The sequence below is a fragment of the Hippocampus guttulatus genome, chromosome 17, assembly GCF_054856545.1.
Source record: "Hippocampus guttulatus isolate MCC_2025c chromosome 17, RoL_Hgut_1.0, whole genome shotgun sequence".
Lineage (NCBI taxonomy): Eukaryota > Metazoa > Chordata > Actinopteri > Syngnathiformes > Syngnathidae > Hippocampus > Hippocampus guttulatus.
In genome coordinates this window covers 9,374,860-9,397,500 of record NC_141277.1, presented here as the reverse complement: position 1 = coordinate 9,397,500, position 22,641 = coordinate 9,374,860, and the positions used below count along the sequence as shown (strand labels likewise).

Genomic DNA, 22,641 nt, shown 5'->3' with positions numbered 1-22,641 from the left:
AGATCCGCAGCGAGCTTGAGGGCCACTCGGACAAGAACCTGGAGCAGGTGGAGAGCTGGTTCATGTGCCACTACGCCAAGTTGAACGAGGCGTCCGAGCAAAACAAAGATGCCATCAAGAGCGCTCGCGACGAGATCAGCGATTACCGGCGCCAGCTGCAGTCCAAGACTGTGGAGTTGGAGTCGGTGCGCGGCACCAGAGAATCCCTGGAGAGGCAGCTGGGCGACATCGAGGACCGCCACAACAGCGACCTTGCCAGCCTGCAGGTAATGAAAGCACCGCGACGTGCGCTTCCACAAAACGCAATTCCTCTAAAGTAACGAACGCCTTGACTGCACTTATGCCTGCGCACAAATTCACTTGAAAACAATGTAGTCCTTGTGCTTACTGTGACGGGTAAATAGTATTGCCCCGTGTACAACGCTTGTGTAATTTTATTCCATTCCTGTCATTAAAAAAAAAAAGGAAATTATAAATAGGTTAATGCCTTAAGGAACGTTGCAGTGACTCCTTTTAAAGTCTAGCGAAAGAGTTAAAAGGAAGGACTGCAACAGAATCAATCTCTCGGCCTCACTCTCGCGCTGGAAATTTTTTGCTGAGTAAGAATCATGGCGCAATGTCCTCACTGGCCACGTCCTTGCGTCACACCACCTCTCCTCCAGGGTGGGGTGCATATATTGAAAAGAGGAGACATTGGGAGTATTTAAATATCTGCGTCAGAATTTATTCAATTCAAAGTCACGTTCTTTCATTCTTTCTCTAATCCTGAAACAGAAGCATACAATTTTCCATGAAATCCAATGTTTGTGTATGTTTTCCAGGAGACCATCCACCAGCTGGACAATGAGCTCAAGAGCACCAAATGGGAGATGGCGCGTCATTTACGCGAGTACCAGGATCTGCTCAATGTCAAGATGGCCCTGGACATTGAGATCGCTGCATACAGGTGAAACATTCGCGGCTGCACGTTTAGCACATTTGAAGTGAGAAAAGGCAATCACGAGATGTTTGTTTTGGCAAAAACTGTCATTTTTCAATTGCAATCGACCCGCGACTAGTCCTGGTGGTACTCCAAAATTTGCCTCTATTCAGCTGGGGTTTATGGTCCAACTCACCCGTGATTCAAACAAAAAAGGACAAATTAATCTAAATCGAAGGAGGACTAACACTACAACAAAATCCAATATGCAAACACATATATTTCCTCATAATGGAACTAAGTGTGTTTATTTACTTAACTGCAGAGAGTACCAGGCATTTCTTAGCAACAAGGCCAATATAAAAAGAGACAAACATTTTTTTTTTTTAAAGTAACTTAGTGAGCTGGAGCCTTTCCAAATTTAGAGACTTCAAGTAAATATCAGGGAGACCACGCAAACTCAATAAACGATGAGTTAAAATGATGCACAAGGTGCTATGAGCTACATCAATTCAGATAAAGAAGACTGTTGCACCTTGTAGCTGCAATAAAACTCACATTCATCCATTTTTCAGCCTAAAAATCATTATTCAAGCTGAACTCCGAACTTTTTGACGTTATATTTGTTACACTGTTTGTAGAACGCATGATTTGCCTAGCTTCGCGTCTCCTTTCACATGAAGTGATTCAGGTCAGTGTATCATAAGAAGTGCAATGCGCACCCATGGCCCTTTTTAAGACAAGAAACTAGAGAGGAAAACTTTTTTTTAAATGAAGACGAACAAAAAAGGAGACACTGGGAGAAAAAAAATCCTTATTTGAACCCTTTCATGCACCCTGTAACCTGATAACATGATAAGCAGTCCCTGAAAGGGTTAACAAACAATGTCGCAAAATGTGACAAAGTTAGAAAAAGTAATGCTGTCGTATAATTACAGTATTGGATTTCGAGACTCTGAACTATGAATTAAGGATTTCAAAGAGTGAGGCAAAAAAAAAGTTATATGTAAAGCTTTTTGGTTACATTTTATTTTGTATTAATGCAGTGCTCACTGTATGTAATTTATACACATACATACCAGACACGAGTGTTTATTATTTTGTGCGTATAATCCACTAGTGAGCAGGTAAAAGAATTCTGCCGGCAAGGCGGAATCAACTGAAAAAGAAGTGAATGCACTTGGCCGCAACCAACAGAGGCACTGTTGATTCAGTCTAAATTAATTAGCCTTGAGATTATAATGATTCTCACATCGTCAACGAAAGACAATTCGACAAATGGTAATCCTTGTAACGCACTCATTCACAATCCCGTCAGGAAACTCCTGGAGGGCGAGGAGACCCACTTCAGCACCTTCGCCCATCGGCCAGCCGTTTCATCCGGCAGAATCTCAATTACCAAATCAGAACCTCCCAGGATGAAGGTGCAACACAAGTTTGTGGAGGAGATCATCGAGGAGACCAGGGTGGAGGATGACAAGGCCGACATGGAGGACGCCCTGGATCAAATAGCCCAGAAGCTCTCGGCCACACTCGACGGCAGCGGAGGCGAGGAGGACGAAGAGGAAGGTGAAGAGGACGGCGAGGTGGAGGAAGAGGAAGTCGTAGCTGCAACTGGTGCGAAAGTGAGTTTGAAGGCGCCGGCGAAAGAGGAAGAGGGGGATGATGAAGAGGATGGGGAGGAGGAAGAAGAGGCAGGTGAAGGTGATGAGGAGCAAAATGAAGAAGAGGAGGATGAGGACAATAAAGAAGAGGAGGAGGCGGGCGATGAGGAGGACGGGGTAGAGGAAACTGTCCTGTGCTCCAAATCTCAAGAGTCCAAGACCATTCCTGGGAAAGTGAAGACCGGAGAGGAGGAAGAGGCCAGTGAAGAGGAAGCTGATGCCGCCGAGGACGGAGACAGAGCATCCAAAGATGGAGACGACGAGGAAGAAAAGGCAGATGCAGACCAGGGGAAGAAAGAGGATGAGAAGGTTGCCGTTGAAGACATTGTGACAGAAACAATTGTAGCCAAAGTCCACGTTCAGAAAACAGAAGCTGCAAAACCTGAAGAACTGACAAAACCAGCATCTCTTAAACCAGAATCTCCAAAAGCTGGTTCCCCAAAGTCTGAATCCCCAAAAGCTGGTTCTCCAAAGTCTGAATCCCCAAAAGCTGGTTCCCCAAAGTCTGAATCATTAAAAGCTGCTTCCCCAAAATCTGAATCCCCAAAAGCTGGCTCCCCCAAAACAGAATCCCCCAAAGCTCCTTCCCCTAAGACAGAATCTCCAAAAGCTGGTTCCCCCAAGACAGAATCCCCAAAGCCAGAATCACCTAAGGCAGAGTCCCCTAAATCAGAATCTCCCAAGCCTGGATCCCCCAAAGAAACCTCTCCTAAAACTACTCCCCCAAAAGCAGAGTCCCCAAAACCGGAAGCCACCAAGGCTGCATCCCCGACAAAAGACTCACCGAAGGCTGGCTCCCCAAAAGAGGAGTCCCCTAAATCTGAATCTCCCAAGCCCGGATCCCCCAAGGAAGACTCACCAAAGGCTGGCTCCCCAAACGCAGAGTCCCCTAAATCTGAATCAGCAAAACCGGACTCGCCAAAGACTGAATCGACTCAACCTGATACCTCCAAACCTGCCGAAGACATAAAGAGTGACACCACAGACGACAAGAAGACGAAAGACGCCGCCATGAATGGTGACGTGGACAAGAGCAGCCCGAAGGAAGAGGAGAAAAAGCGGGTCGAGGGGACCGACGTGATCATCAACGGTGTGGACGAGAGCCCCGTCAAGGACGACGGCAGCCAGAAGGTGGTGATCACCAAAACGGTAGAGACCATCACCACGGGGGGCGACGGCTTGCAGCAGGTCACTAAGTCCGTCACGGTTACCGAGACGGTGAAGGAAGTTGAGGACGTGCTGCAGGAGAAGTTCGTCTCCACCATCAAGACGGAGAAGCACTCCAGCCAGTCCATCAAGCAGGTGACGGAAGGCGATTGAGGAGGCGGGGCTCAACGTGGACGGACGGCGGCGGTCGGCGTGACGAACAAGCAATCAAGCAGAACTAACATAAGAGAACACCATACAGCTAGAGCGACTTAATAAAACATACACAAACCTTAGAGAGAAGCCAAACGCTACAAATGTTAGAAGTGCATGTTTGCAGACGCAGCGGGGGCAGGGGGCATCTTTCTCTTTTTCCGTTCCTGCCGCAGTTCAACTGATGGGATTGCGGTTTTCGGGGGTGGGTGGGGCTTTGCATGCTGGAGCTCAGGGGCCGGGAAGGAGGGCGCTTTCCTCTCCTATGTATGTATGGTCAAGAGAGAAGATGCTGTATGCTTGAGGATTCACTATTATGGGATGACTTTTTTTTTTTTGGAGCGTAAGTAAATGAGGGAAGGATGATGTCGGTGGGGGCGGATGGGGGTGGGTGGGGCTCCTTTCCACGCACGCACATGCCGTGCTGAAGTAGCCTTATTCCTAACGTGAACATAGCAACTCAGCCAAAAAAGAAACGGCAAAGCTGCCGCGGCGAATGACAACAGGACGCTCAAACGACCACATGCAGTTCCCAACGAAGCCGGACAAAGCGCTAGCCTTAAAATCATGCTTTTGAATCCGTTATTTTTAACCCGGGTGCAAACGCAGAAAAATACTGTGCTCGTGCTTCGGGTCTTGCACTCTTGTGTATGCATAGGAACCCGACTTGAAATGAAAGATGGAAACTATATGAGGTGCTACTCGTTTGCAGTCCCATCACCTTACTCATCACCGACGATTTCCCAGCCGCATTTGCTCAATAAACGTCATCATGAAGTTAAACACCACCTTTTCCTGTCTTTTTTTTTGTACTGCTGTGTCAGCATTTGAACAAACATTGAACAGAACAAAAATTGATTTTGCTAGAACAGCTAAAGTATATTTGGGGTTTATCAGACGCACTTTAAATGATGGCAGGTGCATTGCTGATTCCTGTCATATATGAATTTGATTATGATTGGTTCATTCCAAACAGACAGTTCGGAAATGGGAAGAAAGAAAACATTGAAGTGAAATACAACTGAACTGTAGAGGGAGCCAGCAAGGCACATTTTGAAAATCACTTCAAAAGATGAAAAGGTTTAGAAAACAGCACCTCGTGTGTCATGACCAGGCTATTTTTTTCCTTTCTTTCTCATCGTGTTATTTTTTATTTTATTTATTTTTTGCCTGCTTGTGCTATAGCTACAACTATACAACTCCAGATGCATTGCGCGATATGTTTTCGGCATGCCTCTTTCTCCCCCTATAGGATTTCGTTTTTCTTAATAGTGGTCACAAACACATGAAGGATTTTATTGCAATAATTATAAGAAGGTGCACTGCCCCCGCCCCTCTCACCTCTTTTTGCTTCTCTTCACTTCCCTGCTGCTCTTTCGTGACCTTGTTTGCCCTTCACCACCTCTTCATCCCTGGACGAGTGGGGAGAGGGGACGGCCTCTGTTTACTGGGTGTGGCTGCAACGGGGCGATAGTGACTTTGATTCTGAAAAATGCCATTGTTCATTGTAATTGACAGATGTGACATTTCAGGGAGAAAAAAAAACGTTCACCCGTTGCTGAACCTAACCCTTAATTCATAAATATTACGAAATGTATTCCAAATGATTCTTATCGTGAAAACCTGACACGCTAGAGAAGAAATGAGGGCACATTTGGAATCCATGAAAAAATGTACTTGCCTCTCTGATTTTAAAAAATGTAGTAAAAAAAACGATCCATTATACTGCTTTTGCATCACCTGCATCCTGCAATCTCAATTTCCAGAGCCATCACGATAATGAGATGGTCCTGTTTTCCCTTCAGGTGGTGCCGTTTCCTGTCTGGTCTGGACCAGATGCCGCTCTGACTTTTGCAGTGGCATCCTAAATTGAATTTGAAAAAAAAATCACACACGAACAACATTGCCAGGACGTACAAGTCGACATGGAGCATTTCAATTGTAAACGTGGCAATGCGGCTTTCTTTGAAGTGTGCTTCTCAACGAGTTCGTGCACTTGATTCGCCTGCAGTCAACGATGACTCTGCATTCAGCAGCCTGCAGCAAGCAGGGCAGGAGCAGCCTGCGGCACTCTCCCGCTGCTTTCATCCTTTGTGCTTTTTCTGCCCTCTCCCTACAACTCAGTCAGCAACTAATCCTCACAGAGATCCTGCAAGGTACCGTCGTGGTTTTTTCTACATTACATCAAAGCAGGGTATACACATGCAGATTCTTAACATCTCAATTTATTTTTGGGGGGGGGGGGGGGGGGGGGGTTGGGAGGTGAAAGACAGCAGAAAAAAAAGTGCATCGAATTTGGCGTTAACCGCTAAAAATACAACTGGTCATAATATAGGATTCACTTTGACACCCAAGGATAACGTAATAATAAATAACGCGCGTCAAATCATCTGTCAGTGCACAAACTGAGCTATGATGATTGTAGTTGTAATGTTACAGCGGTGTCGAGCTGCACTTGCATCAATATCATATCTCTAAACGAGACAACCTGCAATGCAGCAAGTGTCACCGCTGCAAATGATAAAAGTGTCATTCACTTTGATGAATGTATACGTCTCGATCTGTGTCAAATCTTCGCATAACTATCCTCGTAAGAACATGAGCAATTTTATTTCAGAATATGTGATTGCAATATTGTATCACTTGCATATGAGACGTGAATGAAGCATCCGGTCCGATGCCGTGACACGTTTCCGCGACATTCTGCATCTCTCCACGATTCAAAGTATATGTCGTGTCATCCACGGAATCCCAACCTTGTACACGCTCTGTCCTGCACGCTGAAACTTTACGCTGGAACTTAACAGACTCCCGTTGCAGCATAAAGCTGACCAAATATCACAGCAATCTCGGTCACTTTTCACCAGAGTTCAACTATCTGAAGCCAAGAGCGTCGTGTCCGATCTTTACACTTTTGTTCGGCAGACCTCACTTGAAAAGTCATGTTGCTATTTTGGCTCAATAGCTAACCCCTGGCCTTCCTAAGCAGCACATTGAAGCGTCTACTCCTATTGGCCGAGTGGGTGTGTCCATCGCGGTCGGGAAAAGTCTCCCACAGGTGGAACATGAAGGGGGCTTGCCAGTCACTTGGGGCCTGCCCTCGCGCTGCTATAAAAGCCAAGTGGAATGTCAGGCGGGCCTCACTTTGGGTCAGCCGGAGTGTGTGCACAACTTAGAAGGACTGAGGGTCACGTCAAGTCGCTTCGAACATGGCCGCTGTTCATCGCCTGGTGATCGTCCGCCACGGGGAGAGCGCCTGGAACCAGGAGAACCGCTTCTGCGGCTGGTTCGACGCCGATCTCAGCGAGAAGGGCGTGGAGGAGGCGACGCGAGGAGCCAAGGCAATCAAAGACGCCGGCATGAAGTTCGACATCTGCTACACCTCTGTGCTCAAACGTGCAGTCAAGACCTTGTGGACCATCATGGAGGGCACGGACCAGATGTGGCTGCCCGTGATCCGTACGTGGCGCCTCAATGAGCGCCACTACGGGGGCCTCACCGGTCTCAACAAGGCCGAGACAGCCGCCAAACATGGCGAGGAGCAGGTGAAGATCTGGCGTCGTTCCTTCGACATCCCACCTCCACCCATGGAGAAGGACCACCCTTACCACTCCATCATCAGCGAGGTGAGCCAACAGAAAATTCAAGTATAAAATTAGGTGCTTGCTTGAAATGTGCGCTAAATCGTGGCGCGCCGTGGACTCGACCTCCAGTCCAGACGCTACAAGAACCTGAAGCCTGGCGAGCTGCCGACGTGCGAGTCGCTGAAGGACACCATCGCCCGTGCGCTGCCTTTCTGGAACGACGTCATCGTGCCTGAAATCAAAGCCGGAAAAAACGTTATCATCGCCGCCCATGGCAACAGCTTGCGGGGAATCGTCAAGCACCTTGAAGGTGAGCACAAAACAAGGACAAAATAAATTGACGGTTACGTGTAGATGTCAAAGAGTCTTGCGCCATCATGGATAAAGTCATTCTGGCAAACGCACTCACAGACACAAGGACACAAAAAGACAGTCTCACACACACACACACACACACACACACACATACAGTATATAAATAGCAGCCGTGGGCTCTGGGGACAAGAGAGGGGGTCACAAGCCTGGTTCCCATTACAGTCGTGACCTTTATGTCGAAAGGTTTTCAGGAGCGATTGGAAAGACTTACACATGCGGAAAGCTACAACGGCAAAATGAAATGTCGCTCAAGGCAGACAAAAATAAGGGACAGTAAGAGTCCATTTATGTCCCTCAAGGCACAAGCATTAAAGTACATTTGAAGTCTAAATAGCATTGGACTTTGTCTTCCTGCTAACTATTTCTATTGTTTAAAGTGGCAGAATTAAGCCTTATAAATGGTCAGATTGACAGTTAGACTGATGACTTCCATCCAGCCATTTTGCAAAGCGCTTGTCCTCATGAGGGTCACGGGTGAGCTGGAGCCTGTGTCAGCTGACTCTGGGCAAGTGGCGGGGTACACCCTGGACTTGTTGCCAGCCCATAACTATTTCAACTCACATTCACACCTATGGACAATTTCGAGAACCTAGCATGCAAGTGAAAGCCACACCAAAAAAAAAAAAAAAAAGAGAGCGAGAGAGAAAAATTGCAAAGTCACATTTGCCTGAGTTGGGATTCAAACCCAGAACCTCTCAACAATGAGGCAGACATGCTACCCTCTACACTAGCGTTCCAACAACTTTGGTTTAAAATAATTAAATAAATAAATAAACATTGCTAACTTTGTGCTTTTATAGAATGTTTATAAGTGTCACACCCCAATCTTAAATTCATATGCCATTTTTCTGGAATTGTATATGACCGCTTTCCAGCAAGCTAAAGTGTACTGTAAAAGAACGCCTTCCAGATACATTTACTTCTACTGAGTGACTTCTAATGAGTGCAATAGGATCCCAAGCACACATTAACATTAAAAGATGTTTGAATGGAAATTGCTGTAGACTGTGCACAACGCATATTTTGAGGACGCTCACTTGACCCCGTGCGTGCGTTTTCTCAGGTATGTCTGATGCCGCCATCATGGAGCTCAACCTTCCCACGGGAATTCCCATCGTGTACGAGCTGGATGCTAACCTGAAGCCCGTGAAGCCCATGTCCTTCTTGGGCGACGAGGAGACCGTGAGGAAGGCCATGGAGGCCGTGGCTGCCCAGGGCAAAGTGAAGAAGTGAGAGCTTTGCTGAGAGTGAGAGGCAGACAAACAGAGACGGTCCTTAGCTCCCATTTGAACATCCATCCCTCTTTGTAGTCCATTTCAACATGGGGACACTTGGGTCTTGATAAGGACGACCTGTCAACTTAAAAACAGGCCTACAATATACACGACCATCTCAAGCAGTGCACATCGCTCAGTTGTTTTAAGTTGTCACCACCAATAAAGAAACCGAGTTTTATACAGAAAAAAAAAAAGTCAGTTTCCTTTTGGAAGTCCAATACAATTAAATGCCTCTTTCCAGGTTACCGGTATATTATTCCTGTTACCGTATTGGCCCGAATACAAGACGGTGTTTTTTGTATTGAAATAAGACTGAAAAAGTGGGGGTTGTCTTATATTCGGGTTCTAAACATTATACCCATTCACGACGCTAGATGGCGCCAGATATCATTGAAGCGAATGCTGAACTTGACTCCCAAGGCCAAAGTGAACCTGTCACGAAGAATAAAAATAAAAATAGCGGTAACACGAAGAATAAAAAAAAAGCGGTAAAAAAGAAAAGAGAAGAAAATAATAGAAGAGATATCAGAAAATGGAGAAACGTAGCGACAATCTGGAGAAAAGTGGGTCGAAGATTGGCCAGGTTAACCAGCAGCTGAGAAGTTATGATGTAATTTACATTTCAAAAACCAGAAGCCATTCATTTACGAATGTGATCGCATTTTAGTTTACATATTTAAATGTTCAGATATTAAGATTTGAATGAGGCAAAATAACATGCTTCTTCTCTCAAATATATCGTTATAATGATTTGTTTCAGATGTACTGTAATTATTTTCTGTATAAAAATGTATTTGGTGTTCAAAAAGTCTTTTTTCAAACTTGAGTCTTAAAAAAGAGGGGGTCGTCTTATAATCAGGGCCGTCTTATATTCGAGCCAGTACAGTACATCGTCCACCTCATATTTTGCTTCATTTGCTCCCCATTTAAAACAGGAGCCTTCAGCAAACTGCTGTGAAATCTTAGCCAGGGCGCTTTGAGATGAGAAGGGAGAGGAGTCACTCGGTTCAACCTGGCAGCATTCCCACGATGCAGGGACAAGGCTGATCGCTGCCATGAAACTGAGTTACTGCAGTGCTGGTCTTACATCAAGGAGCGGAGGCAGACAATGGCTGGACACGGTAGAACTATTGTAACGGGACACTGCAAAGGAATAATAATTTCACTCTTGGTGGGATGACATCTCCTGTATTACGAGTTGAACGTTTCAGGTAACGACACGCTCAAGAAGCAAGTGTTTTATTTGCCCCCCCCCCCCCCAATTAAAGTACATGCATTCCATCATGACTGAAATTAAAATGTAACAGGTCACAAACGGAATTAGGAGCTGATTTGTAGACCTGAATGACAGGCTATATAATTATATTTAGGGACCACAGGGAGCAACCCATATGCGTTGCAAAAAAACACTTGCGGAAGGTGACGTGGCCTCGCCTCGCTGTGCTTGTGTTCTTCCGCCACCTATTGGCCAGACAGTGGTATCACAGACCTCCAGGTTGATTTTTTTTTTTGCAGCTTGCGGGTCTCACTCACAGCGACGGCGCATAAATCCACATCCTCCCTAAAATTTGACCTTGGTGGAGGCCAATGGTCTCCAACGGCTCTTGTTTTGAAATGGGAAAGGAGCGTTTTGTATTCTTAAACAACATATATATTTTTGTTGTTTTCTAAACTTGGCCTTAACCACCTTGATTCATGCGTCTTTCAATAGGACTACGGTGACTATTTAATTTCAAAAGGAGTATTTTGACCGGTGTGGTTGAACGTGTGAGTCATGGTGTTGTCAGGGTTTAGTCAGCATTGTTTCTGTCATTGTGGTTTTGGTCTGAGCTGTTTGGCCCTGTGACTGTGTTGGCTTCCCTTTTCCTCCTGAAGGACTTGAAGAATCTCGGCAGGGACACTATCTTGTAAGGGTTCTTCTTGTACGTCACTGCTTTGAGCGTCTCTTCTCGCGACTCTTCCACATATTCTGCGGCACTTGCCACATTCTTTTCTATGCTGTTCACCAACTCCCCCTGGTGGAAGGTAAAAAAAACCCACAACTAACGGCTTAACTGAACGCCCATGATCCTTTTGAGATCTTATCGCAAGAGATAACCAGTTTATGATGTCCATCACACCTGACTCTCCAGAAGCATGGCGGTGTCAGCCAGGATGTCGTGCAGCAGTCGGATGGTTGCCTCCAGGTGAATTATGTCCTCGTGACGAGACTTGATCTCGCTCAGGGCCTTGCTCGAGAGAGAAGCGCCAGAGTCGACGACCTGGAAAGCAAGAAGAGAGAATTTTTTTTTTAACATTTCATCCTTTTGACATTTGAGATGGTAACGTCTCAGATGTTCCAAGTGTGCAGCTCACATCAGATATGAAGATGGTCACGCTGTGGCAGTTCAGCATCTCCTCCAACTCCTCATCTGTGGTCACTTTGTCCACTGAGCAGGAGACAAAAACACATTCAACTCAAGGCATTTATGATTGTTGCCTATAAACGCCATAAAATGGCAGCAAAGCACTCCCGTCGTAAACACGGCGATGGCCTGAATGAATTAAGCGACGTCCCTCACTTCCACTTAGTGGGTTGGCACCCAGATGCCAAAGCAATACTTTTATACGGCGCTAGACTTTGGCCGGAAAAATGAACCCCCCCCCCCCCCCCACACCCACACACACTCACCAATCTGCAGTTGTCTCTGAATACGGGCTTTGCATTTCTCTCTGAAGGTCACTTGTGCGTTGTGGTGACTCGTCATGAGCTCGGCAAAGCAGCGAGTCAGGTGTGCATGCTGGCATCAAGGACGACAGCAGTTAAGAAGACATAACTGGGTTGGGGAGGGCTCACCAAAGCGCATCACCTGTTGTCCATTGGTGCTCGTGACTTTAACCGTGCACCTGGCTCATGTGCGATCAATACATCAATTAAAAAAACAAAAAAGAACCTGATTGCTGTTCATGCGTTGCATCACGGAGGCACCGTTGCCACTGCAGTCCGCTGGGAAATCATCTTGCAGTGCTAAGAGAAACACATTCATTCTGTAACTTTGGCTGGTTTTAACTTGAAACATTCACAAAGTTGCGGTGCTTTGCAGGCAGGGCACGGACAAATGATGAGCTACGAGCTCGTTTTCCTTGTCTGGCTGCACTATTTGCAAAACAAATATTGGCACCAAGAATATGCGCAAGTGCAAAGCAACGTTGGTTACGGTCGTAAACAATGACGCCTTGCAAGCACATGCGCATTTTTGAACAAACGGCCCATTTGCTGCATTACGTAAGGCCATGACGCAACGAGTATATTTACTAATAATGTGAATCCTGAGTGTTAGCATTGTAGCAGTCAGCATATCCCACCCTGAGAAATCTACAGGTGCATCTCAAATGAATATTTTCAAACATTTTATTCATTTTGGGACACTACACAACCTGGAATATTTAATTTTATTTACATTTTTTTAAAGACAGATTTTTCTTACAATTACGATGATTATAATTTACAGCAAAGGAAAATGCAAAATTCACCATCCCAAGAGAATATTAGTTTATTTTTAAAAAAATACACGCGTTTCAATTTTTGAATCAAACTAATGAAATTAATGACCATTTAAATATTCATTCATTCATTCATCTTCCGAACCGCTTCATCCTCATTAGGGTGGCGGGGGGTGCTGGAGCCTATCCCAGCTGTCTTCGGGCAGTAGGCGGGGGACACCCCGAATTGGTTGCCAGCCAATCGCAGGGCACACAGAGACAAACAACCATGCACGCCCGCACTCACATCTAAGGACAATTTAGAGTGTTCAATCAGCCTGCCATGCATGTTTTTGGAATGTGGGAGGAAACCGGAGCACCCGGAGAAAACCCACGCAGGCCCGGGGAGAACATGCAAACTCCACACAGGGAGGCCGTAGCTGGAATCGAACCCGGTACCTCTGCACTGTGAAGTCGACGTGCTAACCACTGGACTACCGGGCCGCCCCCATTTAAATATGCACCTGTTATTAGTGCTAAAGCAAGCTAGTTATTGTTTAGTTGCTTTGTGACTGACCATATGTCAAATACAACACATGTTTACTGCACCAAAATGTACCATTCCAAGTCACCGCTGCAGGATATACTGAAATTGACACCAACCACTTGAAGTCTACTGAAAGCAAAAATGGCACCCACTCTTTAACTTGGCTTGGAACAATTTTGCATCTGTCTTGATTTTGGTGTTTAGTAGCTCCAGCTCTTCTCTGCATCCTGTCAGAGCACAACAGTGATGACAGTACAAGCCAGTGGACTCAATGCTTCGAGTTTGTTTTCATGTAGTCTCTACGTGCAATTAAGCATCAACAAGGTAAGTGCAAACAAGCGTTGACGAAGAAGAAAAAGACGAATGAATATTTTTTTTTGTAACCAACACACAAGCTCTTAACTTCAGTTGACGTCATTCAACAAGTCTGTGGCTGTTGGTTGAATCATTTCTTGGAGCGTCAATGTGAGGAAAACATACACAAAAACACATCACTTACTCTTGTCTGCGTTTGAGGAGGCAAGAAGGGAACTTTGTCTTTTCTCCACTTCGTCGACTTGGCAGGATATCTTCTGTATGAGGCTCCTCAATTCCTCAACCTGTACACACATAAATGTCAAGACAGCTGAAGAGACAAAAGAGGAAAAACACGAACAGCTGCAGACGAACCGTTTTGAAAAACTCATCCATGACGACTTTGCCTCTGGCTGCATGTGCCATAATCACCGAATCCTGTCTTCGTTGCAGCTGGAAAGGAGCAAATACAGCCGTAGTCTAAATAGCACCACCTGTTACACCAGACAGGGAAGCCAGATGCGACCCTCTTTTGACGACGCTTTCTTCGGCGTACCAAAAAAAAACAACTTAGCTGTCGTTATAACAGAGCCCTACAGAGTCAATAAGACATTAAAATGTGGATTCCCGTCACCTGCACACGAGCGCGTTCATGTGAGCGTGCGGCCGCGATAAAAGGCAAACAAAGGACACGACTTCCGTAAACTTGTTGCCTTCACAGTGAAAAATGTAGAAAATGAACACCAATTTTTTGACCAGTGTGAAGCATATCAAACATAATTGCGTCAGAAAGAAGTTATGGAAACTCAAGCCTTTTTTAAAATTTGGTTTTGTTTCATAATTTTCACCTGTGAGCGGATCGAGTAAGGGGCGGGGTTAGCGGTAGATGACGTCAGAACAACTCACGTTTGCAATGCCTTTTTCATGCACGGCACCAACATCTGTTTCTTGTGAACAATTATTTAGAAAGGACGAAAGTGGTCTTTTTAAAATTATTTTAAAACTCTGTAGCCTTGTGTGAAACACGAGTGTCTTTTCACAATCTTTAAACTGCGACAGTAGCCTGTTGCTGTAAAATGAAATGTTGCTGCCGTTATGGACAGTGGATAATATATATAATATACAGTATATAGAAATGAAGCTTTTGTGAATAACCGAACCCACCGAACCATCTTCTGATCTGCTTATTCTCACCAGTGCCGCGGGTGTGCTTGACCCTACCCCATTTGTCTCCAGGCAGTCGGCGAGGTACACTCTGAACTGGTTGCCAGCCAATCGCAGAAGTACCGAACCATTTTGCATCATTTGATTTAAAATTATACTGTAGTTCATTTTGCCAGTTACAGCGACCCCCTCTGGCGAAAGTTAAGACTGCATTATTATTTTCACAATGAGCTGGAGAGTAATTTCGTTTTCTGATAAGGCATTTTTGCCTTTATCACCGACTCCCACTCTCACTTTAAACGTGAGAGACGACAGAATGAGGACCAACAGCGAGAGCAAAAAGCAGATTTATTGTCCATGCAACCTCAAAAGAATTAAGTGACATAGAGTCTAGACTAGAGCAGTGGTTCTTAAACTTATTAGAGGTACGGAACCCAACCAGCTCATATGCACATTCATCGAACCCCTTCATTACTGAAAAATAAAAATCGGAATCAAGAAGTGTTCCTTCAGTTTTGCCGGTGCGGGACTAGAGTTGCTCAACTTGGCATGACAAATCATGCGGATAGGATGCTGAGTCCCATTATGTTCAGTGATGCATGTGAATCCACGTTGTAATCATTTAAAATAATGTTTACATGATTCTGAATTCCCGCTGCTACTGCAAGAAGTGAACATTTAAACAGCTGTAGTGAAATTTCAGCAGTACGTGTCCTATAGATGGTGGTAGTGTTTGACTGTTTTTCATGGATGAGCGGTTCAGAAAAGTAAAGTCGAGTAGTAATGCGAATTCCAAAGTGGTGCCAGCTGCTTAATACGCGGTACGGTATTCATTTTTGCCACAGAGTTGAAAATAGAGAGGGAAACGGTTTTGTTGTGCTCATATGTCAGATAAGCATAACTTTTTTTTTTGTCATAATGGGCAACACGTGCGTAAAGGGCCGCGTCGAAATGTTTCTCTATAGTTTGCAAGTGTTTCATCTTGTTTCCTGAGACACCGTAGAAGGAAATGGCAGTTCCGGTAATGTCGAGAAACATTCCTAGCATGCCATTGCAGGAAGTTGACCACAACGGAATTGAAACAAAGCATGTTTCTGAAACTACTTCAAATTTATGGCTTGTCTGTACGTATTCCCCCAGAAATGAACAAATCCATGAATTGTCGATTATGACTCTCTGTCTTTTTCGTCGTCGTCATTTCCCTCTTGCAGGGGCGGTTCTGGATCAATTTCACTGAGGGGGCCGGGCTGGGGCCAGGGGTTTTGATGGGGGGGCACATTCAACCCAGGGCTAAAAAGACAGATTCGAAATCTTATTTGACTTTTTATTTCTTCAGACTTTGAAATTGTAGTCATAACATTACAGTGATGAGAAAAAAACAGTATTAGGAGGGCTAAAATGTCTGCAAGCGTAACAATACGTCTGTTGAGAATATTCAAGCCAGGGGATGATATGGTACCAGCCTGCCGGGGACAAAAATTGCAAATACACTGAAGCTAGATGTTTTACATGCATATAATTATCCAAATTTTAAAAGGCAATGTCTTATATATTGATCCTGTTAAATAAAAATTAAAATAAAAAGGGAGACTAAAAAAGTTACACACACACACACACACGCGCGCGCGCACACACATGCACACACAAACACGCGCGCGCACACACACACACACGCACACACACACGCGCGCACGCACACGCACGCAAATAGCACTGTGTCGTGGTAATTTCCTTCTCTGCGGACTGCTTCTCATTTTCCCGCTCATTTTTAAGTGGCGCAGCGCACTAAAGGGTCCGACTAGAATGTTAAATCACGCACTTTGTTTCCACCTTTCGCGTCGGCGACTCGGCACGACTGCGTAATCTGCGCTCGGAGGGGGGGCCACAGGGGGGGCCAAAATCGGTGCTACAGGGGCACTGGCCCCCGTTGCCCCCCCCCCCCCCAGAACCGCCACTGCCCTCTTGTCCTCTGACAGAGTGAGGTTTTTGTTGGCAGTATTTTTCGTCCACTGTAAGCTCAGTAGCATCTGATGGAAAAATAAAAGACCATCATGCTACAGATCACAGTTGGCGTAGATTGATTCGGAAGTGAAAAATGAACAAACCGTGAAGTTGTGTAGAAGGCCGTCTTTGTAATGGTAGACGGAAGATCTCTTGTATTTCATATTAGACATAGCAGTTATAGGGGAACTTGATACTGCTGCTATGCTTCAGGGGTTTGGCATATTTAATGAACCCTTGAGCAGATTCTTTCATTTTCATGACGACATCATTTTATTCATAATTTCGTAGCGGCGAGAACTGTTTCAATGTGATGTCAGTTTGAGTGAAAAGCAAATGGCAAAATGGCCATCCCCCTGTGTGGAAATTGGGACTGAGCCAAAAGTGAAACAAAAAAAAAAGTTTGTTTCTTTGATGATGAACAGCGTGACCTTACCTTTTCGAACAAAGTCAAAGTCAATTGCGAGGCATTGGAGTAGCCGTAACCAAAATGACAGTGAGTGGACATCGATGTTCATTCCAAAATAGGTAATAAACGGGAACCTGTCTGATTATGCAAATTCTGCCCTCACCCCCATGATCATGTCTTAAAATGCTGTTTTGTGTGAGAAATACCAGTTGAAAATGTACATCAGATGCTGTCACCTTGTTATCAATTTGAATATGATAGATATCATTTGGGCATGTAAAAAAGGATGTTCATGGAAATTTGTGCCGTCGGACAACAATTGGCTTGATTTGGGTTTCACCAAGCAAAGCAGCTTTACGTTTTTTTTTCTATTTTGTGTCTAGCGCAAGTCTAGTGCAAAAGTACAGTGTAACTGAGCACATGGGTAGAGTTAGAAAGGGGCAGTTGGGCCACTTTTGGGCATGAACACACCCAAATAGCGTGCGGGCTCATGGAAGTAGCTCCCATCACTCCCTTTAAATTCAAGGCAGGAGAGGCACACTCAGTCTTTGACGTTGCAGAAGCAGAAATAGACTCACTGGAGTCCATGACGAAAATCAAAGAGCACAAATTACATTAATAAACAGCAGTTAGCAGACCTCCATGGGTGGATAGCCCAAATTTGGCCAGGGCAATCAATCACACATCACTGCTGTGAAGTGGGCACTTGGAGACCGTCTTCCACCCTGATCGTTTGTCTTCGTGTGTGACACCGTGCGAAAGAAAATGCTCATCCAGAACATCCAACTTGACTTTCACCATGATGAACATCAAAATATGGCAGTCCTAATGCCAAACACGTATGCATTTTCCATGAAAATAGAGCCCCAAATATTTTAAAACTTCAGCGTTCGATGTCACACTGTACTGTAACTTTTGGTGCAGGGGAAGACTTTTAGTGTTATCATCTTGTCTTTCTACATGTGTTGCTTCTCCCTTTGTGCTCAGATACATTCTTTAAAGAGCTATAAAACCTTAACACCGATGCTATTCATTAGCCCATCCATGGCCGTTTTGCATTGTTTGTCAATTGAGCGAAACAGACTTTATTTTGGCAAAGCCGTGTGACTGTTTTTAAATATGTAACATGGAATTGTCTTATGCGGAGTGTAAATTCTCTGTGAAATGACATGTTGTGTATGGATAAAAAGTGAACATGAAAAATGAAGCATAACTAAAAGAAAGATTTTATGTGTGAACCCCCGTCAACGTGAGGAGCTTTTCGTATGTATTTTTTAAAGTTGCTTCAAGTATCCCCCTTACTGTGCAAGCGACTCAAAACTGAGAGTATTGGCAACATAAACACAGAACAGCTCTCAAAAGTTGCATTAGTGCCGCGCTGGGGGGAGGGCGAGCGCTGGCATCAGCAGCATCCACAAATGCAAACAGCTGTGAAAATAACCTCCACCAAACAAATAAGACTTCCACCAGCGAATCCATCCACCCTCAGTCTATCGAGCCATTTTTCTGTTTTGTTTTTTAAATGAATGTGGTGTGCACAGAAACCTCACTCAATACTGTTTCTTTGTTTAAATGTCATTCGGTGTCACTATTTTTCGGAGACACGTCAATATGTGGGTATGGTGACATTTTTGCGGATGATGCGAGCTACTTCAGTCCTGCGTTTCATAGTTTTATAGTTAGTTTGGAGGTCAATCAAAAATGTGCAAACTCTTGACCATGCATTTTGCCATTTCAGTCTTATCTCCCCCCTTCATTTCTGTTATTTCTATTCCCCGTTTCCTGTCAGGAACTGTCTGTCTTGTTTCCCCAATCGAACCGTAATAAAGATAAGCACGTTTTGTAGGGTGGTTACATTAAGAAGTGGGAGCAAAGCGTGCATGCTGTAAGGCCCAGGGGTGGCCAACCCGCGGCTCGCGAGCCGCATCTGGCTCTTTGGCTGGTTGAATGCGGCTCCCGGGCTTTCACACGACAAGCGTTGAAAACGCCTCGGCAGTGGCAATGCCATTCAAACAACGGCGCTAAATACACAGAACGTAATACGTCAACCTATCATCAATCCCGTGACTTGATTGACATAGAGGGCAGAGGGCAACCAATCAGATGACTGAATCACCACACATGCGCCAACAACGGCGCCAAACGCTAAACTCGTCAGCGAATTACCTCTGATGTCAAGGCAGGGGTGCCTAATACGTTGATCGTAATTGACCAGGAGCCAGCGAACTGGTCGCAAATCGACCGCAAGGGGTGGGGGGGGATTTGTGTGTTTGTGTCTTATGCTTTTGGCCGTTCTGGCTGTTGCTCATCGTGGTGTGCGTGTATATGTGCACGAGTGCATGGTTGGCTCTTTGCAGTAACACATTTTAAAAAATGGCTCTTTGTCTCCGACTGGTTGGCCACCCCTGCCATCTGTGAACCTCCTTTCCGGATGGAATGCTTAAAGTCCCCCCCCCCCAACACACACGTAATTGATCACAATTATCATTCATTAGTTGCATTGAAAAAAAAGCTTGTGTTAATTTGTATGCGCTTTCTCTCAGCGGCATCCCTGTCACTTCTGCCTTCTGCTCATGGCCTGGAAGAAAGATGATGTGATTTAACAAGAGTTGTCATTAGTCGCACACAAATTTGTTATAGACTGACGGCACAAGTTGCTCCGCTGTGCGGTTGTTACGACCCCTCCACCTGACGTCAGATGGCAAAGGTCTATGGAATTTCTCGATGTCTCAGTAACAAATGTGTTGCTTGGTCATCGCATTCGGAGGACACCATTACTGCCTGACAAAGTAGCAGATGTCAAATAACCCAAATTTCAGCATCAAACAATCCATTCGCAAAAGCAAGAAAAATCAAGAAAGAAATATAAGTGTTGAGTCCACAGTTTAAGATACTATCATAGCACAAAGTATACATCAGCCAAGAACTCTTGATGAATTATTCATTTGTTCCTCTCACTAAAAGGAAGATAAAATATTCACATTTCCCCTCTGTCTTAATCCAATTCTTTAGCCTTTCTTCCACCTCAGCCTTAATTTATTATTCCCGTGTTGTTCCGCAATTTCCCCGGTTTTTTAAATACATTTTCATCTTCATCAGGAAGCAAATGATATTAAAATGTACTGTAGGTGTTAACAAATTATTGCTCTGCCATTCACTCGTCAAAATGAATGAAAAAAAAAAAGTCAAACCAAGACTTGTCATCAGGAAATCACCTAAAATTTGTATGATTGAAATGATTGAAACCAAGCAAAAGTCATTCGAGATCAATTAAAAGATAATGTGCACACTGGGATTAAAACAAGAGACTAAAGGGGCGGATTCACGAGAATGCTGCAGGAAACAATCAGGTTTTCAGGCCTGATCTAAAACTGTTTGAGCGGACCAAAGGTAATCGAGGAGTTTGTTCCACAGGTGAGGAGCATAGTAACTCAATGCTGCTTCACTTCGTTTGGTTCTGGGAACACGTGAGAAACTCGTCCCTGAAGACCTGAGGGGTCTGGAAGCCACATCTTGCATGCATTTTGGTCCGAGACCCTTTAGAGCAGGGTGTCAAACATACGGCCCGTGGGCCGGAACCAGCCCCAAAGGAGGTTGAATCTGGCCCGCAGGATAATTTAAAAGTGAAAAAATGCATTAAAGACAGAATTAATATTTTTAATAAAATGCAATTCATGGATTATCCGCTAGGGGCAGACCGTTTTGATCAGAGTAGAAGACAACATTGTTTTGATCAGAGAAGAAAACAGCAGTCTCAATCTGTCCCTGAAACAGACCCAACACAGCAGACAGTATCAATGCGCCAATGCTTCTTTATACTGTACCAAAACGAAGGAAAGACATGATATTTTGGTTCTTTATAGCACAGTATGGTATACTGTAATGTTAATGGTCCGGCCCACTTGTCATTCACCGAGTCCGTATGTGGCCCACAATGGGAAATGAGTTTGACACCCCTGCTTTAGAGACTCATAGACCAACAGCAAGATTTGAAAATCTATTCTTTGACTTCACAGGAAGCCATCGTATTGATTTAATTACAGCTGTGATGTGGTTCAGTTTCTTCTTGTTTGTAAGGACTCTGGTGGTAGCAATTTGGAGCATCTGCAGCTGCCTGATTGATTTTTTATTTTTTTTAAAAGATCTCATAGGTCACCATTCGAGTAATCTAGCCTATTGAAAATAAAAGCATTATATGTTGTTTTTCTGTGTGTTGTTGAGACAAAAAAATATAATTAATTAGAGGTGCTCTATGTTTTTCGGACGCACTGTATGTTTTTCGGCGGGTAATAGGCGGACTGCAATCGGAAAGTGACACGAGAATATTGCTAAATTGCCCGTGGCTGCTGGTCCAATCTGTTGAACGCGGCGTGAATGAACGCATCAGTCTACCCAGTGTCAGCAGCACCAGCTTGATTCGGCGCGATGCACGACACATACGCCGTGCTTCTCGTTAAGCCCTCAAGCGGAATGCAAGCACGTGAAAGATCGTTTCTGAAGTAGGCTCCCCACGACTCGACAAGAACACTGCTCCTCCATTTTAAGGCCCCTCGGCTCAGTGGAAGGAGCACCTGCTGGAGATAAATGTGGAATCGGATGTGCGGGGCATAAAAGTACTGCTGAGATTTCAGAGGCGAGTTGTGCTATTCTGTCATACGAACAAGCAAGCCCATGGTGGAGCGGGGGTGAGGTGATTTGTGCTACCTTTAGCATTGAAGTCACCCAGTAGAACGAGGGAGTGCCCAGAGCAGCCAACCAACTCCAAGGACTCCAAAAAAAAAGGGGGGCGGGGGGTACTCTGAGCTACTGCTCGGTGATTCGGAAGAAAAAAAAAACCAAAACCAAAGGCGCAGTGAGGCAACCCTCTCGTCCACTAGTGTGAACCCCAACGTACAGGCACCGAGCTGGGGGGGGGTGAAAGAGACTCCAACCCCTCTCCTGGTTATCAGAGCCCAAGCTGTAAGCTAAAAGCTTGTGTAGCCACAGATCAAATTCTTATTTACATTGTAGCTATCGATAAATGCATTGTCCATATATTTGTAACTGGTGTTGCCAATGTTGTAGAGAAGAAAGTTGAGAGTTTTGTCCGAAGGAAGGTCATCACACATGTCCAGCCGTGTGAGCTGAAAAACGAGATTCTGCTTGTTGATTGCATTTCTGACAGACCAAAATGTCAGACTGCAGGACGAGGCGTTTCTCCTATTCTTCTTCCTTGCAGCTATTGACGGTTGCGTGCGTTCATTTAAAGTAAAATAATCAAATTATTGAAATGATGCAACCTGGGAAAATATAGAGAACATGCAAAATACCGGTGGATTTCAAATATAAATAGGACTGCGAACCGAACTGACGATCACACCCGACTAGGCTCTCCCTGGCTAGACGTCAAGAAGACCATCAAACAGCTCGGTTGCTCATCCCAGGTGAGTGATGATCAGTAAGCAGTGGTACGAGTTGCGCGTTGACTACATGCTGAATCTGATTGTCGGAAGTGTGACTTCACTGCCTCTTTTGTTTTTTGTTGTTGCTGTTGTTTTTTGTTGTTTTTTTTAAACTCCTTGTCAGCTACTCCATATATCCGCAAAC

At 44.8% G+C, this 22,641-nt stretch overlaps 3 protein-coding genes across 4 annotated transcripts in view; 2 read left to right on the top strand and 1 right to left on the bottom strand.

Annotated features, from left to right (window-relative positions):
- nefma (neurofilament medium chain a) overlaps window positions 1-4,725 on the top strand; it is a 5,610-nt gene extending 885 nt beyond the window's left edge. Inside the window, exons 1-3 of the mRNA XM_086135707.1 lie at window positions 1-266; window positions 822-946; window positions 2,238-4,725. The exon at window positions 1-266 is cut by the window's left edge and continues 885 nt beyond it. Of these exons, the coding sequence (XP_085991833.1) occupies window positions 1-266; window positions 822-946; window positions 2,238-3,903 (2,057 nt within the window). The 3' untranslated portion in view covers window positions 3,904-4,725. The remainder of the gene's footprint in view (window positions 267-821; window positions 947-2,237) is intronic.
- A 1,885-nt stretch (window positions 4,726-6,610) lies between these two features.
- On the top strand, window positions 6,611-9,424 carry pgam2 (phosphoglycerate mutase 2 (muscle)). The gene is made up of 3 exons (XM_086135264.1): window positions 6,611-7,568; window positions 7,656-7,836; window positions 8,965-9,424. The coding sequence occupies exons 1-3, from the start codon at window positions 7,152-7,154 to the stop codon at window positions 9,132-9,134; spliced, it is 768 nt and encodes a 255-aa protein (XP_085991390.1). The 5' UTR covers window positions 6,611-7,151; the 3' UTR covers window positions 9,135-9,424.
- Window positions 9,425-10,427: 1,003 nt separating this feature from the next.
- LOC147192052 (syntaxin-2-like) lies at window positions 10,428-14,191 on the bottom strand. 2 transcript variants are annotated; one of them, XM_086135261.1, is made up of 8 exons: window positions 13,857-14,187; window positions 13,687-13,786; window positions 13,340-13,414; window positions 12,112-12,185; window positions 11,850-11,958; window positions 11,534-11,607; window positions 11,299-11,439; window positions 10,428-11,193 (listed from the first exon to the last, which is right to left on the bottom strand). In XM_086135261.1, exons 1-8 carry the CDS (start codon window positions 13,905-13,907, stop codon window positions 10,969-10,971), a joined length of 849 nt encoding a protein of 282 aa, XP_085991387.1. In that variant the 5' UTR covers window positions 13,908-14,187; the 3' UTR covers window positions 10,428-10,968. The 2 variants fall into 2 exon arrangements, with proteins under 2 accessions (XP_085991387.1, XP_085991388.1); XM_086135262.1 differs by lacking the exon at window positions 13,340-13,414 and having other exon boundaries at window positions 13,857-14,191.
- Window positions 14,192-22,641: the final 8,450 nt, after the last annotated feature.

What these genes read in the sequence shown, in the direction of transcription:
- LOC147192052 (XM_086135261.1), bottom strand. Translation starts at nt 13,907, where the DNA reads ATGGCACATGCAGCCAGAGGCAAAGTCGTCATGGATGAGTTTTTCAAA. An exon ending in GTTCCAAGCCAAGTTAAAGA is followed by an intron (nt 12,186 to 13,339) that starts GTGGGTGCCATT and finishes TGTTTCTCTTAG; the next exon opens with CACTGCAAGATGATTTCCCA. An exon ending in AACGCATGAACAGCAATCAG is followed by an intron (nt 11,959 to 12,111) that starts GTTCTTTTTTGT and finishes CCTTGATGCCAG; the next exon opens with CATGCACACCTGACTCGCTG.
- pgam2 (XM_086135264.1), top strand. Translation starts at nt 7,152, where the DNA reads ATGGCCGCTGTTCATCGCCTGGTGATCGTCCGCCACGGGGAGAGCGCC. An exon ending in ACCACTCCATCATCAGCGAG is followed by an intron (nt 7,569 to 7,655) that starts GTGAGCCAACAG and finishes CTCGACCTCCAG; the next exon opens with TCCAGACGCTACAAGAACCT. An exon ending in AATCGTCAAGCACCTTGAAG is followed by an intron (nt 7,837 to 8,964) that starts GTGAGCACAAAA and finishes GCGTTTTCTCAG; the next exon opens with GTATGTCTGATGCCGCCATC.